The sequence below is a fragment of the Panthera onca genome, chromosome A2 (genome assembly GCF_046562875.1).
Source record: "Panthera onca isolate mPanOnc1 chromosome A2, mPanOnc1 haplotype 2, whole genome shotgun sequence".
Classification (NCBI taxonomy): Eukaryota; Metazoa; Chordata; class Mammalia; order Carnivora; family Felidae; genus Panthera; species Panthera onca.
Window position 1 is genome coordinate 65531603 of NC_138340.1, and position 14372 is coordinate 65545974.

The 14372-nt window shown below is 48.4% G+C and overlaps 1 protein-coding gene and 1 long non-coding RNA gene across 3 annotated transcripts in view; both read right to left on the bottom strand.

Moving 5' to 3' along the window:
- LOC145713013 (uncharacterized) overlaps positions 1 to 14372 on the bottom strand; it is a 344480-nt gene that overhangs the window by 296583 nt on the left and 33525 nt on the right. The window lies entirely within an intron of this gene.
- DDC (dopa decarboxylase) overlaps positions 1 to 14372 on the bottom strand; it is an 84286-nt gene that overhangs the window by 41609 nt on the left and 28305 nt on the right. For both annotated transcript variants that reach the window (XM_078442609.2, XM_060632130.3), the window contains 2 exons: positions 12308 to 12442; positions 11472 to 11615 (listed from right to left, as the gene is read on the bottom strand). In XM_078442609.2, coding sequence (XP_078298735.1) covers positions 11472 to 11615; positions 12308 to 12442 — 279 coding nt within the window. The remainder of the gene's footprint in view (positions 1 to 11471; positions 11616 to 12307; positions 12443 to 14372) is intronic.

The window sequence follows — 14372 nt, forward strand, 5'->3', positions numbered from 1 at the left end:
TTTTTGTCCTGAGTATGGAGCGTTTCTGTAAAAAAAAAAAAAACAATAAAATCCTGCTTCGTCTTGGACGCGACCTCAGTTGGGAGGCAAGCGGGTGGGTGTGCTGAGCACTGACTAGGCCTGGCCTGGGGCTCTGCAGAGTATACACAGGGGCCTCAAGAGCTGCAGGAGCCGGGTAGGTCTACGATCTGTACTTTACAGGTGGCTTAAGTGAGTCCTTGCCAGGGGATCGTGGACACACAGAGGGGCGGGAACAGATCAGCATTATGAACCCCGGTGTGATGAACTCTCGTTGTCCTGCCAGCTACAGAAAGAGCCTGGCGCCCTGAGCCGGGCCGGGTCCCCCCTGCCCCCCGCTGACCCAGCCCGTGGACGGGCAGTGAGGACCGGGCTGGCAGGTGGCAGAGCCTGGCCTGCTGTGTTCTAGATGGCTACGGTCAGCTCGTCCTAATTCCCAGAAGCCCAGCACCTGCTCCACTCCGGGGTCTGATTACCCCGGCTCAGCTCAGTGACGCTAACCTGATTTGGGCTGTGCCTCGGTGCCATAATCACATTTGTGCAGGGGGAGGGAGGGTGGGGACAGTGCAGGCACCCCTCCCCTGAGAGCCCGCAGTGGTTCTGCGGCCCCAGGCGCACGTCCCCTTCGGGGGCAGACCTGCCTCCCCGCCCTCGTTGCCGTGGCTCTGACACGCACTGGGGGCACAGCCCTCTGCCCATGGCCGGACCTTGTCAAGTCGGCTCTAAGGACCGCAAACCCCCACAGGGAAGAAAGGGAGACTGTTACAAGCCCCACGCAAGTCCGTGGATCGGCCCCGGTGCAGACCTGCCAAACGTGCCCGTGCTCTCAGCAGAGGTCCCCGGATCCTGAGACGTCTGCAGTCACTTCGCAAATGTACGGAAGGCGTTGGGTCTGCATCTCAGAATTATGCACGTGGTTGTTATTCAGAATTGTGACCCACCGGATGGACGGCTTCAACGGAACAACCGGGCGATACGTCCAAGTCCAAGCTGCAGCCCTTCTAGATCTCTCTCTGGCTTCGGGGTCCCTTGGTTGAGGGATCCGTTTAAGATACCAAACCTACCGCAGGTCCTCGAGCCTCCTGTGACCTCTCAGGCCTCTGTGCCTTTGTCGTAATCTTTTCTTCCACAAGAAGGGGACTGTGCCTGTCAGCGCTGCCTGCGTTATCCCCTAAGCACACGGCTTACCTGCGATCTCTTAGCCAAAGCGTTCGCCTGTCTCCCCTGGAGGGTTAATCACACCCCTTCCCTCTGTGTGTATAGCGCTGACCAGAGAGTGCAGAGACTGGGGAACGTGTACCTTCCCACCAAGAACCACCCTTCATGGGGGGAAAGGGACCCACCCTTCATTGGTCCCCGAGGGGCCGGCACACGCGTGGCCTAAAGGCCCGGACCTTCGCTGGACAGAGAGGGAGGTGCCTATGGAGGAGCCCGCAAACCTGCCTGTGCTCTGAAACATGGGATCAGCCCGCGTCTGCGGCTCCTGCCAGACCGCCACAGGTGCCCTCAAACGTTAGCCGGAATCTTGGGCTCGAGAGCCAAATTCCAACATGGCGCCTCTGTCGGGTGCCCAGTCTCCCTTCAGGAAAATAAAACTGGGGTGTGTTCTTCCTGACACTGAGTGGTCTTCCCCCAAATACTTGGATCTCCCCTTCTTACCAGGCCTCTTCCCTGAGCGTAGGCACACACTTTGGGCTCATTTCTGCACACCCGCCGTGTTCTGCACCACCTCGCCCCCTCCCCGGGGAGGCCACTGCCGTGTGTGGGGGTCGTTTTGTAGGGTAACTTTGAATTGATGCCGACTGAAGACAGTCACCCAGTCTGAGGCCTCTGTGATAACGGACAGACCACCGGAGGCCAATTCATCACCGAGCTCTGCCCACCAGGCTTCAAAGCCCACCTGAGCCTCTCTGCCACCAGAGGGGTTCTGAAAATACTCATCAGCCTGTGTCTCTCTTCAGCTAAAAACTCCCTTAGTGACTATGTGTTGCCCTTAGGGAAGGCCCGTCTTCCTCACGCTCGTCCCCTCATGATCTCCTCACCACTGCCTCTGCAGCCCGCCTCCTACACCCCTCCGTACACTCCTGCCCCGGGCGGTGAAGACCCTCGCAGCTTCTGGGACCTCACATCGTGATCTCCCCGCTCTCCTGCGGACAGCAGTGCAACACGGTGTGTGAAGCGGGAACTTTGGGATCACGTCACAGTGCAACTTTCGTGGCTCTAGCAAGTTCTGAGCCTGTCTTGCCCTTCGGTCTGCTGGATGCAATACATTCTCATCGCTATTTCCTTTCCCTGGAGTGTGTGACCCAAGCAGCCCATGAACAGCACCCCCACCCCACCCCCGCCCCGGCTCAGCCTACATCCCTCACTTTTCCAAGACTGGCTCCCATAGCAACTCTTTCCTGATCCCCGTGTTCCCATGGTGACAACGACTGGCTTGCTTGTTTCCCTGATCACGCTGCACCTTCTGCGAATGACTGTTCACTTAGCGTCTCTGTCTGACCCATAAGATTCTCAAGGGCCCCGTCATCCGCAGCCCACAGGCCCGGCATGCAGCGGTTACCCAATACACGTGAATGAATCGGCGACTATTACACATCCCATCAGGGTAAGTTGTGAAATACAACGAGTGGACGTATCCAGCACCTGCTGCTAAGACCACAACTTGGTCCACCATTTGCCTGAGAGCCCACTGACAAGGATTATAAAACGTACTCAGGGTAGTTGCCTCCTAAAATGTCCCGACAAAGGCTTCGGCCCCTCTGAAATGCCTCCAAAGGATGCCTTGTTGCAAAGTCCTCGCAAAGTCACGGGCACAGAGCGGTGGCCAAAGTGAAATGCTACGCTGCCTTCCGAAATCCCACCACTGAATTATGAACGCATGTTCTGATCTCCCTTCCTTGGTGCAGAATCACGAATATGTGATGAATACATATGTGTTCGGGACAACATCCTGTAGAGCATATTCAAATAAGGACAATACGAATTTTTTTTTCTCACAATTCCCAAGGGAAGACCACAAAATTCTATATGAAATAAGATGAAACTCAGTCTTTCACTACTTCTCGTCCCTAAAACGTTCTGGATCACTGTATCACTCCATAGACCTATCTGGATTTCCATCAAAGATGAAGAAAAAAAGCACTAAGAGAAATTAGAGCTTTTGACGTTGGTGAGGAAATGGGTGAGGGGGATCTTATCATTCAGTACACCATTGGTTTTTGGTATTGCCGTTATAAGGCACACAGAATTAACTAATCACGAAGCCAGGTACATATAAGATTGTAATTAAAATGTAAATTCTAGGGGCGCCTGGGTGGCTCAGTGGGTTAAGTGGCCGACTTCGGCTCAGGTCATGATCTCGCAGTCCGTGGGTTCGAGCCCCGCATCGGGCTCTGTGCTGACAGCTCAGAGCCTGGAGCCTGTTTCAGATTCTGTGTCTCCCTCTCTCTGACCCTCCCCCATTCGTGCTCTGTCTCTCTCTGTCTCAAAAAAATAAATAAACGTTAAAAAAAAATTTATGGGGCGCCTGGGTGGCTCAGTCGGTTGGGTGTCCGACTTCAGCTCAGGTCACGATCTCGCGGTCCGCAAGTTCGAGCCCTGCGTCGGGCTCTGGGCTGATGGCTCAGAGCCTGGAGCCTGCTTCCGATTCTGTGTCTCCCTCTCTCTCTGCCCCTCCCCCGTTCATGCTCTGTCTCTCTCTGTCTCAAAAATAAATAAACGTTAAAAAAAAAATTTTTTTTAAATGTAAATTCTAGTGTAAGTAAAGGCTCACATCCTAATGAAGGAGCACATAAATGGGCAAAAGGGAGCAGGGAACATTTTGGATAAATAATACATCATCTGCCTCCCACTAATATCCCTGCCATTAGTGAATCGTGTTGGAATGACTGGACATTCAAAGCCCAAAATACAACTGCATCTGGCCACCGACCTTAACCCCTTCACAAAAACTAACTCAAAGTGGATCACAGACCTAAATGTAAAATGTAAAATGCCTAAATGATGACACGGGAGAAAACCTACATCCTCTTGAGTGCGGCGATGAGTTTGTGGCCACCACACCAAAGGCAGGATCCAAGAAAGAAAACATTGATGAGACAGACTTGAGGAAAATCAGAAACTCCTGCTCCACAAAAGACATTGCAGAGAATGAAAAGCTACCCATTGGGAGAATATATTTGCCAAACGCATCTCTTGATAAAGGACTGGTATCCAAATTACAAAAGGAAGTCCTCAAACCCAACAAGAAAATAAACAACCCAACTAACACAGGGGCGAAAGATCGGAACTGACACCTCACCAAAGAAGATATTCAAACGTCAGATAAGCATACGACAAAATCTTCTACGGGGTACGTCGGTAGGGAGTCTGAAATGAAAACAACTTTCAGACACCAACAGACACCTATGGGAACGGCTAAAATCGAAAACACCGACAACACCAAATGCTGGTGCGGATGTGGCAAAACAGTAACTCTGATTTCATGGCTCATAGAAATGCAAAATGGTACAGCTGCTTTGGAAGAGTCTGGCGGTTTCTCATAAAAACCAAATATTCTCTTACCATACGACCAAGTAATTATGTGAGTTCCTGTTCATTTACCCAGGTGAGTTGAAAACCTGTGTCCACACAAAAACCTGCACTTGATGCTCATAGCACTCTTCAAATAATTACCGAAATTCGGAAGCAACCGAGATGTCTGTGATATTGTCATTTATAATAAGAAATATATATATATTTGGTCTTTGTCCCCATTTCCAGCACAGAGCTCCTAAAACCCTTGGAACTGAATAAGCCAGGAAGTCCATAAAGGCGTCTTTTGTCATGTTAATGAGAAGCGGCTAGGTCACCTAAGGATGCTGGCTGGCTCTCAAGGGAACCAATCCTGTTACTGGAGCATTGGAACTGTTAAGTCCCAACCCTGACCTCTAGGGAGGGGAGGGCGTTGAAGATTGAGTTCAATCACCAATGATCCGTGATTCAACCCGTCATGCCTATGTAATGAAGCCTCTATAACACCCCAAAAGCGGGTTGGTAGAACCTGAGGGCCAGTGAACAGGTGGAGACTTGGGGACAGTGGGACCAGGAGAGGACATGGAAGTTCCACGCCCCTTCCCCAGATCTTGCCCCCCGCCATGTTTCCTCCACCTGGTCCTTCCTGAGTTTTATCCTTCTCTAATGAACCAGTGATTTAGCAAGTAAGATGTCTGAGTTCTGTGAGCTGCTCTAACAAATTAATCAAACCCAAGGGAGGGGGTCGCTGGAATTTCTGATCTATAGCAGTTGGTCAGGTGACAGGTGACAACCTGGAGTTACAACTGGCAACTGAAGTGAGGCAGTCTTGTATGATCGAATAGTCCACTATCCAGGTAGATAGTATCAGATCGAGGTAATTGTTCAATGGTACTGGAAAACCTCTGAGTCAGAGGTGGGTGCGGGATATTAATGTCCTTCAATAGGTACATCCAAACAATGAGATACTATTTGGTGATTTAAAAAAAAAAGAGAGAGCTGGGGCACCTGGGTGGCTCAGTCGGTTGAGTGTCCGACTTCGGCTCAGGTCACGATCTCACGGTTCATGGGTTCGAGCCCCGCGTCAGGCTCTGCGCTGACAGCTCGGAGACTGGAGCCTGCTTCTAATTCTGTGTCTCCCTCTCTCTGCCCCTGCCCTGCTCACGCTCTGTCTCTCTTTGTGTCTCAAAAATGAATAAACGTTAAATTTTTTTAAAATTAATCCATCCAATTAAACATGGGCAAAGGACATGAAGACACATTTCACTGCCAAGGCCATATGGGTGGCAAAGAAACACACCGAAAGATGTTCGACATCATTAGTCATCAGGGAAATGCAAACGATGATATCCCTACTGTCCTACCAAAACACCTAGAATTTAAAAATGGTGAATAACAAATGCTGTTGAGGACGCACAGCCTTAATTCCTCACACATCGTTGGTAGAGGCATAAAATGGTACAGCCTCTCTGGAAAACAGTTTGACAGTTTCTTGAAAAGGTAAATAAACTCACAGCTAGCATATCACACTCAATTGCGTTCTTGGGAATTTTTGCCAGAGAAATGAAAACATACGTTCACCCAAATACCTATGTGTGAATGGTCACGGAAGCTTTATTTTCAGTTTTGTGTTTTTGGACTCTTTATGTGCAATCACCCAACCCTGGAAACAACTCTGATGTCCTCAGTAGGTAAATGGTTAAACAGGCTGGGTTACCAAGAAGGTGGTGCCAAACTGCTGTTGTGAGTCAGTAAAAATAACCGTGTATCGATTCATGCCACACTCTGGACAGACCTCAAGGTCATTATGCCGAGTGAGAAAAGCCGGCTGCAAAAGGCGACAGGCTTTGTGATTGTGTGTGTATAACACGCTCAAAGTGAGGACAGCAGGGCATTAGCGTGTGTGAAGAGGTGGGGAGGGGACATCTTTGTGGTGATGGAGAAGTTCTGCATCCTGGCTGTGGGGGTGGGGGGAGGTGACGTGAACTTACACGCGTGACAATGACATAAGACTACACGCACACAATGTCAGCTTCCGGGTTCTGTTACTGCACTATCGTGTGCAAGCTGTAACAACGGGGGGAAACTGGGTGAAAGGGACGAGGGGGGTCTCTGTATATGAACCTTGTTATTTTCTCTTTAATCTACAAGTGTTCAAAATAAGAACTTAAAACCTTCCAATATTTTAAACCAAGAACATGACATATTCATGTATCGGCCAGACATAACTAGAGAAAGACTTCGTGAACGATAAATAGGGGTAAATTGTACATAGGGATTGAGCATAGGGATTTTAAGAATGGAGGGAAGTGGGGGGCAACTGGGTGGCTCAGTCGGTTGAGCATCCGACTTTGGCTCAGGTCATGATCTCACAGTTGATGAGTTCAAGCCCCGAGTCAGGGTCTGTGCTGACAGCTCAGAGCCTGGAGCCTGCTTTGGATTCTGTGTCTCCCTCTCTTTCTCTGCCCCTCCCCCACTCATGCTCTGTCTCTCTCGGTCTCAAAAATAAATAAACATTAAAAAAAACTAAAAACAAAAAAGAATGGGTGGCAGGTATACAGAAGAGCATCAGAGGTCATGGGCGCTGGGAGGGACAACCCAACACCTGTGCAGAGTCCCAGAAGGGGAGGGAAGAATGTGCAGAAGCAAACTTTGGAGAGATTATGTGTAAGAATTTCCCTACACTGAGGACAAGTGACAAATTACAGATTCTGGAAGCTCTGTGAAACCCAAGGAGAATAAGCACGAAGAAGCAATCAACTTTCATCCTAGTAGAGCTGCCTAGACGCAAAGACAGAAGGCAAATACTGCAAGCAATCAGAGGGTGAAAGAAGTCACATTGCCACATTACCTCTAAAAGTCACAGTGAGACTGATGAGTGACATCCCACCAGAGGTGATGGGAGAAGGATGCCAATGGGCTTATGCATTTAATCTGCCAAAGGAAGAGAACGTCTAGCTTGGAACTCTAGACCCAGCAAAAATATTGAAAGGGGAAGGCAAAATAAAGACATTTTCAGAGAAACAAGAACAGAGGGAATTGTATCAAAATAGGAAAGAAATTATAAAGATAGTTTTTCAGACAGAAAAAAAAATGATTCCAGGTGAAAATAAGAAAACATAGGAAAGAAAGATCAATGGCAGGGCACCTGGGTGGCTCAGTCGACTGGGTGTCCGACTTCAGCTCAGGTCATGATCTCATGGTTTGTGGGTTTAAGCCCTGCATCAGGCTCTGTGCTGATGGCTCAGAGCCTGGATCCTGCTTCGGATTCTGTCTCTCTCTCTCTCTCTCTCTCTCTCTCTCTCTCTCCCTGCCCCTCCCCCCCCACACTCTATCCCTCTCTCAAAAATAAACATTAAAAATAATAATTAAAAAAAGGAAATAAGAAAAACTCAAACCATCTAACACCTAAAAGATCTAGAAAAAGAAAAAAACAAAATGTAAAGTTAGTAGAAGGAAGGAAATAATAAAGATTAAAGTAGAAATAAATGAAATAGAGACCCCCCCCCAAAAAAAAGAAAATAGGAAAGAAAGGATCAATAAAACCAGGAGCTGGTTCTTTGAAAACATGAACAAAATTGATAACCTTTTAGCCAGACCCATAAGAAAAAAAAGAGAGAAAACCCAAATACATCATAAAGTAAGGAGAAGTAACAACTATAACACAGAAATAAAAAGGATTGTATTGGAATGCTATGAAAAATGACATGCCAACAAACTGGACAACCTAGAAGAAATGGGCAAATTCCTAGAAACACACAATCGTCCAAAACTCAGTTAGAAGGAAATAGAAAATTTGAATAGATTGATTACTAGTAACAAAATTGAATCCGTAATCAAAAAATGCCCAACAAGTAAAAGTCAAGACCAGATGACATCACACGTGAGTTCTACTAAACATTTAAAGGAGAGTTAATACCAGGGTGCCTCAGTGGCTCAGTCGGCTGAGCGTCCGACTTCAGCTCAGGTCATGATCTCACGGTTCATGGGTTCGAGCCCCACGTCGGGCTCTGTGCTGACAGCTCAGAGCCTGGATCTTGCTTCAGATTCTGTCTCTCCCTCTCTCCCTGCCCCTGCCCCATGCTGTCTCTCTCCAAAAATGAATAAACATTAAAAAAAAAAAAAAAAAGACAAGAAAGCAGAGAAAAACCATCATATAAGAGGCGGGCCAGATAGACAGCCATGCACTTCAGTGTGTCAACAATTACTTTAAGTAAATGGACAAATTTGAGAAAAATTATCATGTTGGACTTATAAACAAATGAAAAAGAAAAAAAAAAAAAAAAAACAAGCAACAACTGTAGCCCACACACAGGAGACTCATTTTAGGTGTAAGAGAACAGGAAAGGAAAGGAAGACACTGGGAAAACGTATCCCCTGACCACTAACCCATAGAAACCGGATGTAACTGCAGTGACTTCACTGTATGCAGATTTCATAGAGATAAAGAGAGCATTTTACAGTGACGAATGGGTTGTTCGGCGGGAAGGTTTGACGATTCTAGACGCGTGTGCAGCTGGGTACAGAAACTTCAAAATATGTCAACTACATCTGGGTCAAACATAAAACAAGCCATGGGCAGGTCTATAAGCCACAGCTGAGATGTTCCCAGTCGTCCCTAAGGAGACAAGTTGCATTGCCCTGGTTGTTACAAGATTGAAATTGATTTTGTGTCCTCACTTTCTTGGGCTTGACCTGGGAACCAACTGTTTTTCTATTTTGTCTGTTTTCCCAATGGAATGTTGTCCTTTGACTTCTCGAAAATCTGAGCCTTCTTTTAAGATTTGCTTTATAATATATACTGTATTTCCTGCCAGCGTTTGCCCTTTTGTTTTGTTTACGAGTCTTGTGGTTTTTATGAAATGAAATCTTCTCATCGTTTTATGTGGTGTATTCCATTGCCTTCATTCTTCAAATCTGCAAGAGTGGGTTTTAATGTATTTATTTTTCCCGAGATAGGATATTCTGGTGAGTCTTAGTTAGTGATGGCATAGGTGCAGAAAAGCTTACCTTGTGTAAAAGGAATCCTTTCAGACCATCAGGGGATTGTCTGTAGGAATTTTAAAGGTAGTCTTTCCTTCTAACTAGAAGGATCTTCCTTCCGAATCTTTATATGACAAATATTTATTGTGCTTCTGCTAAGGGACAGGGCAGGTTCAAGGAGCTGGATAAAGCGACTATTAACCAGACCCGCCCTCCGCGTAGCTCACAGTGTGGTGGGAGGAGGGAGGCAGTAACAAGTATACAAATAAACGTGTATTTCATGCAAGATGGGAAAATGAAGCAGGACGGGGTGACTAAGGTGACCTCTGGCTCAGCCTATTGCAGGCTGACAGCTGCCTTGGCCGTCAGTCCCTCCCACCAGCTACGTCTGAATCTGCTCACTCCTACAGTGATTCCCGTGGAAACTCCACAAGTGGGGATCCAAGTTTGTATCAAATCATGCCTTCCGTGCCTTCCCCAGGTCACACGTTAGGTATTCAACGAGTGGTGGTTGATTCAAATCGATGAAAAACAATTTTTTTTTTTTTGAGAATAAAAGCTTGTCTCGAAGATTAATTCTTAAATAAAAAAGAGTGGGCATGATTCACACGGGGTCCATAAAGTTTGTCACACCTAGATTGTTCTAACAAGTAGGAGATGCTCAGATATGTTCAAAAGGTACCTGAGGATCTTGATTTGTTTCTAAAATCTCCCCAGTTTGTTCGAAAAGCTCCCTTCCCAGAACTTCTGGTAAAAGTAACTGGGGCAGGGCCTGGGCATCAGTATACGGTAACACCCCGGACTGCACGTAACTCGTTCTGTGAATGTTCCACAAGACGAGCAAACGTTTCTAGCAAATTTTAACTTGATGAATGAGCGATGTCTTGTGATACAAGTCGTACGTGATGCCGAACGTCACATGATCACAACTGAGCTAAAGGTTTTTGAAATTCGCTTTGATATACGAGAGCTTTGGATGACGAGCGTGTTTCCGGAACGAATTATGCTCGCAAACCAAGGTGTGACCGTGTTTTCAGAGCTCCCCCGGTAACTCCAGTATACAGCCAGGTTGGACACCACCAGCCTGGGGCCACGATCACGTCTTAATTGTCATCACGCGTGACGCGTCAGTCCTCAGCTCTGCACGCTGCCATGGCCGCGTCGGATGCGACAACTCCAAGCTCTCGCTGTAACACTATCTATTTCTTCCCCGCTAGAAAATGCCCATCTGTACACGAGAAAACCTGGTGCTATTTGGCCAGTTACCTATTTTACCTAGAATTAGTCAGTGCTGGCTTGCAACACATCGCTTGTGATGCGTCTTGGTATCTGCTAAGAATACCGGTCTGGGTGGCCAAGGCTTTCTGTGTTTTATGGTTAATGTGGTTCACTGGGTCCATCATGCCCTCCTCAGGACAGAGCACCTACCGAGGCACAGAGTGCTGTCAAGGGACAACCATACGGTGTCGCATTTAACAGAAGCAGAAACAAGGCTTGTTGGTTTAACCAGGATCCTCCAGGCTGGGTGCTCTGCTTACTTCTTTCTGAGACTAGGCAGGCGGAGGCACAAATAAATGGGAGTCACGCTCCTGGGGTGCCTCGGTGGCTCAGTCAGTTGAGCGTCCAACTGGAGCTAGGGTCATGATCTCACAGTTCATGAGCTCGAGCCCCACATCGGGCTCCGTTGTTGTCGGCACCGAACCTGCTATGGATCCTCTGTCCCCCACCCCCTCTCTGCCCCTCCCCTGCTTTCTCTCTCTCTCTCTCTCTCTCTCTCAAAAATGAATCAACATTAAAAAAATGTAAATGGAGTCATGCTCCAGCCTTCCTCAAGGAGCAGTCAGCTGATGATGCATGAACCGCCTATCCTGTAACCAGCATGGCACCCTGCCCCAGACCCAAGCAGGGCTCTGAGACCCCCAGGGGGCCCTACCCAAGAGGCATAGTTGACTTACAAAGAAAGGAATCAGGCCCTCCGCCTTGTCTCTCTCCATAGCTTCCTGCAGGGCAGAACCACGCATAGCAAACTTGCCATCGGAAGGGATGGCTTTCAGTTTCACTCCTCCAATTAATCCGGCTCTTTCCACTGAGGAGTGTGCCTGGAAAGAAAGCGGCAGAGTTAGATTCTTGCGTGCGTGTCCTGTGCGGGTGACAGAGCCCCTGGCTCTGCAGACAGCTTCCAGGGCTGCACACCCCCCCCCACCCCTGCACCTGATTCTGGAATCTCACTTTGCGGTTTAGTGAACGAGCAGCAAAATAAAGTCTGAGGTAGAGGTAGCAACCGGCTTCTTGTCTGGGGGTTCCTCTTACCATGGGGCTTTGGGCACCTCGGGGGCCAAGTTCAGTGCATGGTGTCTGGAGCAAAGAAGCCAACGACACAGCATCGTTCCTGGATGGTGGGTCTCAGGAGCCCCCAGGAAGGCCGGTTCTTACTGCCAGCTCCCCCTCGCTGCCCTGCGGCCCCCACCGCCACCGTCTCCTACTTGACTCCATCCTGGGGTCTGGACCTCTCCGGTATGGGGACCCAGCTCCCAGTTGGTGACAGCAGTTGCGGGATCGCAAGACCTGAGGGCCTGGGGGGACTCCAGGCCCTTCCCCCGTGACCCCAGTGGACCTCCAAGACCTCACATGCACACTGAGAAAATAACGAACGTCCACTTCCAAGCACAGTTATAAAAACGACTGACAGGTTGCATGGTATTGTTTTGATCTGATTTGACCTCCAACAAGACATTCAGATCTTGGAGACTCAGTGGGGCTTTGGACCAACACGCTCAGCCAACACACTCACCTGATCCGATGAGTAAGCCACTAGCTTGTCCATGATGGCACCCTGCGTCAGCCCGGGGGAGGCGGCCTGCAGGCGGCGGGTCACTTTGGTTCGAGCGGCCAGCAGGGCCATCAGAGTGGCCTCACTGGCACTTCCCTAGATCAAAGAAAGGGTCGAAATGAGCTTCAAAGTGCAGGAAAGAAATCAATCTCTAAACTGCTGGGAGACATTATTGTCCATACTGTTCTTAAAAGATGAGTCTGAAATTGCAAAGCTTATCCTCCTTCGCCCAGGAAAGATCGGAACAACCTGTGACAATCATTTCAGTTCTTTTTTTATTTTTTTATTTACATTTGAGAGAGAGAGAGAGAGAGAGAGACAGAGCGCGAGCCGGGAGGGGCAGAGAGAGGGAGAGGGAGACACAGAATCTGAACCAGGCTCCGGGCTCTGGGCTGTCAGCACAGAGCCTGACTCGGGGCTTGAACTCACAGACCGTGAGATCATGACCTGAGCCGAAGTCGGATGCTTAACCAACTGAGGCACCCAGATGCCCCCAGCCCACAGGTCTTAAGATTCATTCAGCTTTATCATTCATTGCTTTGTCTATTTTATGTAACCTGTTGGCCGGCCCTTCCGAGCACTCAGCTTGCAGCAAGTGCAAGACCCACTTTGCATGCATTTTTCCATGGAGTTCTCCCAGGCTGGCCAATGAGGGCTGGTCCTACGTCCACCAGAGGAGGAGACCGGGACCCGGGGTACCGGCCACTCAGCCCAGCTGTGTTCACAACCACTCGCGCAGAGAAACTTGTATTGGTTTACAAAATGGGATGCCTTTCCCTCCAGATTCAGAAATGCCCTTGGAGGTGCTCCCTCGGTTACTAATGTTACAGGGTTCGTTACGTCCTTCCCAATCCAGCACGCTGAAGCCCTCACCCCGAGTCCGCCAGAATGTAACCGTATTTGGAGATAAGGCGTCTGAAGAGGTCGTTAGGTTGAAAGGTCCGACTGGTGTCCTTATAGGTCACCAGACATTCACGCACACAGAGAAAAGGCCATGGGAGGACACGGGGAGGAGATGGCCTTCTACAAGCCAGGGAGAGAGGCATCAGGAGGAACCATCGCTCCCCACTCGCTGATGGCGACTTCCAGCCTGAGGGACTGGGATACAATAAATGTCTATTGTTAAAGCTGCTGGTCCATGATGTTGTGTTAGGGTGGCCCAGCGGACTAATTCAACAACTTACCCTGGCAAAGAACTAAAAGAAAGGCACAGTCTTCACTCCTTGGAGGCTGCAAGTGGGTTAAAGATAACACGGACTCAGCACCCGCCATGCTGTTCCGCAGAATTTGCAAAATAACCCTGTTTTTATTTTTATGTATTAAAAAAAATTGTTTTAATGTTTGAGAGGCAGAGAGCGTGAGTGGGGGAGAGGCAGAGAGACAGGGAGACAGAGGATCTGAAGTGGGCTCCCTGCTGACAGCAGAGAGACCGACGCGGAGCTCGAACCCACGAACTGTGAGATCATGATCTGAGCTGATGTCAGAAGCTAAGCCGACTGAGCCACCCAGGTGCCCCGGTAGAACTTTGTTTTTAAATTCGGTCATTGTCAGGTGGGAAATGGATGCTAAGAAAGAGGGGAACTAACTTCTAGCAAGTGGCAGGGGGACGGGGGCCTCCCCACATTTAGAAGCGATGCCCCCCCCCATCTACTGCTCATAATCTCCACCTCTTAAGTAAATCCTAGAGGAAACCAACAAATTGAACAGTATTAACATTAGAAAGGAAAAAATAAAATAAAAGAAGGTAGATCTGGGTCGACTATGAGAGATTTGTAAGATGTGAGAATTTTGCAGAGAAATACACAATAAAATAATTAGGCCAACTTCCCCCGCTAACTTCGTTTTATCCTCATTTCCCTTCACTGACCCGATTTCCTGTTCTATTTTACCATTTCGATGCTTTTACTTATTCTTTTAAGCCAATTCAGATCTTCCGGGGAGACAGGTGAAGTTCGAACATAAATACATTTACTCGGAGTTTTGCCGCTCAAATGCATGGACTCAAATATACACATACAATCTTCTT